Source organism: Terrapene carolina, unplaced genomic scaffold (assembly GCF_002925995.2).
Source record: "Terrapene carolina triunguis isolate 2854851 unplaced genomic scaffold, T_m_triunguis-2.0 Scaffold165, whole genome shotgun sequence".
Classification (NCBI taxonomy): Eukaryota; Metazoa; Chordata; order Testudines; family Emydidae; genus Terrapene; species Terrapene triunguis.
This window is the reverse complement of record NW_020664516.1, coordinates 2156970-2160485: the sequence shown is the minus strand read 5'-3', so window position 1 is coordinate 2160485 and position 3516 is coordinate 2156970. Positions and strand designations below refer to the sequence as shown.

Below are 3516 nucleotides of genomic sequence, written 5' to 3'. Positions count from 1 at the left end.
GGGCTCAGGAGGGTGCAGGTGTTGGGGTACAGGAGGAGGGCAGGGGTAGGGGCACAGGAGGGGGAAGGTGTTCGGGTGCAGGAGAGGGCAGAGGTTGGGGTGCAGGAGGTTGCAGCTGTTGGGGTGCAGGAGGAGGGCAGGGGTTAGGAGCACAGGAGGGGCCAGGTATTGGGGTGCAGGAGGGGGCAGAGAATGGGTGTAGGGATTAGGGGTGCAGGAGGGGGAACAGGCATTAGGGGCAAACGGGCACAGTGCAGGGGGGGGGGGGGGGGGGGGGGGGGGACCCCGGGGGGGGCGGGGGGAAGGGGGGGGGCCCCGGGGCAGGGGGGCCAGGGGCACCAAAATGCAAGTTCGCCCAGGGTGCCATTTTCCCTCAAGCCGGCCCTGGTCACATGGTTTGGAACCACAAAGCACATGTTGGACCAACTATTGAGGAGCAGAAGGACCAGACTGTGCAGGGCCCAGGAATTGTGGGATAGCTTTGGTGGACTATCCAAACACAAGCCTGGCTAGAATAGCCTCAGCGAAGTGGGCAGGCATGACACTATAGCGGACCGTGGCCTCACACCTCTACCCTGGGACGAGCCAGTCAGCCCGTGTTGTGAGGGGTGCGGGTGCATGTCAAAGGGCTTTGTGGGTGTTAGGGCAGGGCGTAGACATGTGTCAGAGCCCGTGTCCCTACTACAGTGTAGACATACTCTAGCTGCACCAGTTGGACAGCCTGCGTAAATGTTTGCTACCTGGCGGATGTCTGGCTGTTTGCAGTGGAAATGAGGCCTTTTGACCTTTCTCTTGTTTGTCTCTCCCCAGATTCCATGTGATAGTGGATGTGATCAAACCAGAAAAGCTGGACATCACCACCATGCTGAAGGGGCTGGACTACACGGAAGTGCCTGCCTCCTCCAAGAAGGACTATAAGCTCACCTTCTTCTCCTACAAGGAAGGGCTATTCAGTGCCAAGGTAGATCCGCTCCCAGGCCCTGTGGCTCTGCAAAGGAAGGGTTGCTTGCTGGTCGTGTGTGGGGATGAGGGTGGGTGTCTCTAGGATTTTAAACCAAAATATTGAAACTTTTGGGTGCCCAGAATGAGGTGACTGTTCTGGTAGTTGGACATCTAAAGTGAAGCTCTCCTGGAAGCTGAGCAGGGCACCTGTTCTCTGCCAGGTGTGCGTAGGAGGCAGGTGGGAAGAGTCCAAGATGAGTTCATTTCTCCTGTGACCGGAACTAGCCCCCGGTCCAGAGGGAGCTCCCAGCTCCCCTAGGTCTGACTGTTACCTCTTTTGTACTTGATTTCAGGTGACCTTTCGCAATGAGGCGACACAGGAGTACGTGTTCTACCTGGTCACGTTCAAGGCCATCCCTTCTGGTCCGGTCAGCACCATCGAGATGGTTACCCCTGTTCGGCAGAGCACGTCCTCCTCCGTCAAGGTGGAGAACCCCCTCGTCTTCCCGGTGACGTTCACTACAGACTGCAAAGTGCCCGATGTCAACCTCCCGCCGCAGTTCATTGTGCCCGCCCAGTCCGAGGTAGGACAAAGCCTTGCACAGCAAACCTGCTTCCCCCGCTCTCCTCCCTCTGCAGTAGCGCAATTGCTGTGACCTTCTAGAATGTCAACAGCCCAAGTGCTCATAGGCGCCAACTTTCTCTGGCACCGATGGGTGCCCGGGCCCCCCTGCCCCTGGCCCCGCCCTGACTCCACCCCATCCCTGCCCCTGGCCCCGCCCCCATTCCAACCCCATCCCAAAGTCCCTGCCCTAACTCCGCCCCCTCCCTGCCCCTATTGGATCCCTTCCCCAAATCCCCGCCCCAGCCCCGCCTCTTTCCCCAGCACGCCGCGTTCCCCCTCCTCCCCCCTCCCTCCCTGCCCCGCGAATCAGCTGTTTCGTGGTGCAAGCGCTGGGAGGGAAGGGGGAGAAGCAGGACACGTCAGTGCGCTCGCAGAGAAGGTGGAGGTGAGCTGGAGCAGGGGGGCGGGGCGGGGCCACGGGGAGCTGCCGGTGGGTGCTCCAGGCCCAGAACACCCACGGAGTCGGCGCCTATGCAAGTGCTCCTGGCCCAGGTGTTAGCCTGAGCTGTGTGTGCACTATGGGGCTGGTTTCCAATGGTAACAGACCCCACCTGATCCTCAGCGGCTGCAGTCCCCAAAAGGTCACATGGGAATGAGAAGATGGGGAGGGTAAGCAAATCAGAGAGGTGGGGGGAGTGCGGATGTGCGGAGTATCCCTACAGAGAATTACACTGCCCTGCAGGAATCTGCCATGCACTGCTAGTATGCCTGTAACACATCACACGACCACATGCAGAGTTGCTGCCAACAAGCCCACAGGCCTTCCCACCACTGATGTGATTGCACTGGCTGTTTGCAAGGCCAGCTACTGAGTCATTCACCCCTGTGCCAATCCCCTCCAGGGCAGTGCTGTCACTGTGCTAACTCCAAGTGCAATCCCACGAGGCTTCTGCCTGCCCTTCTAAGCATCATCTCTGTCCCCTGTCCAGGCCTTAGCTGCGCTAAACACCCCAGCTCCCCGCACCCTTGTTCTGGGTAGGCCGAGAGCAGCTGAAGTGGGGCTGAGCTGCTCTCTGCTCTACCAATCTCCTTCTCCACCCCAGCTCCCCTGGCCCAAAGAACAAAAGGACACAAAAGTTGGATGAAGAATACAGCTTTATTTTGGAAAATATTGCCGCTTTGTCTGCGGGCCAGCGGGGAGCTTTTCCTTTTCCCTGCGGCAGATTCTCCACAAAGCAGGAAGGACACACTGAATGGTTAATTAACAAACATACAGACATGGACTGGCACAGGCATCCTCCTCCCTCCTGCTTTACAGGGGTTTGCCACAGCTCTCCACCCCTTCGTCAATGCATCCCCCACCCCAAGGATCTGCGCTTGAGAAATCAGAAATGTCATTATTTATATCGATGTTCCAGTAATTCCTAGAGACACGCACCCTTGTGGCTTAGCCTGTACAGACTTATCCGAGATAATCCCTGTCCCAAAATGCTGACAAGCCAAATGGACAAGCCAGGCTAGGGTGGATGGGGGGAAGAGATGTAACACGCAAGCAGAGTGATCAGAACAATGAAACAACTTTGTTAGTTCCAAACTTTATTCGCTTTCTGTCCCCCTGTCTGGGGTACATTTCGTCTTATGAATTGATAAATAATGATCATTGATTAATGAATTCATACCCCATCCCCACCATGTAAACCCATGGTGCTGTAGATGATAAATGCGCTGAGCAAGTGTAACCCACACACCACCTGGCTGTGGTGTTCTGTCCCAGCTAATGGTACTGAGACCACTGGGAGAGATTAATGAGTCTGCTGTACAGCCTTTGCTAAGGGCCATATGGCTTTTATGCAGTAGAGGCTCATTTATTAAGCTCCAGAGGTCCCAGGTTCGATTCCACCTGCCGACAACCAGCGTCTGTTGGTGTTACACAAGTGAGCACTGATTGGGTTGCAAGGGCGCTGCATGTTACAACCGCTGTTGACTGTTCATGATGCAGCACACAAGTG

At 56.6% G+C, this 3516-nt stretch overlaps 1 protein-coding gene across 1 annotated transcript in view; it reads left to right on the top strand.

The window, feature by feature from the left end:
- Positions 1-2472, top strand: part of LOC112119564 (hydrocephalus-inducing protein homolog) — a 360821-nt gene extending 358349 nt beyond the window's left edge. Inside the window, 3 exon segments of the mRNA XM_029912025.1 lie at positions 811-961; positions 1296-1526; positions 2410-2472. Coding sequence (XP_029767885.1) covers positions 811-961; positions 1296-1526; positions 2410-2472 — 445 coding nt within the window.
- Positions 2473-3516: the final 1044 nt, after the last annotated feature.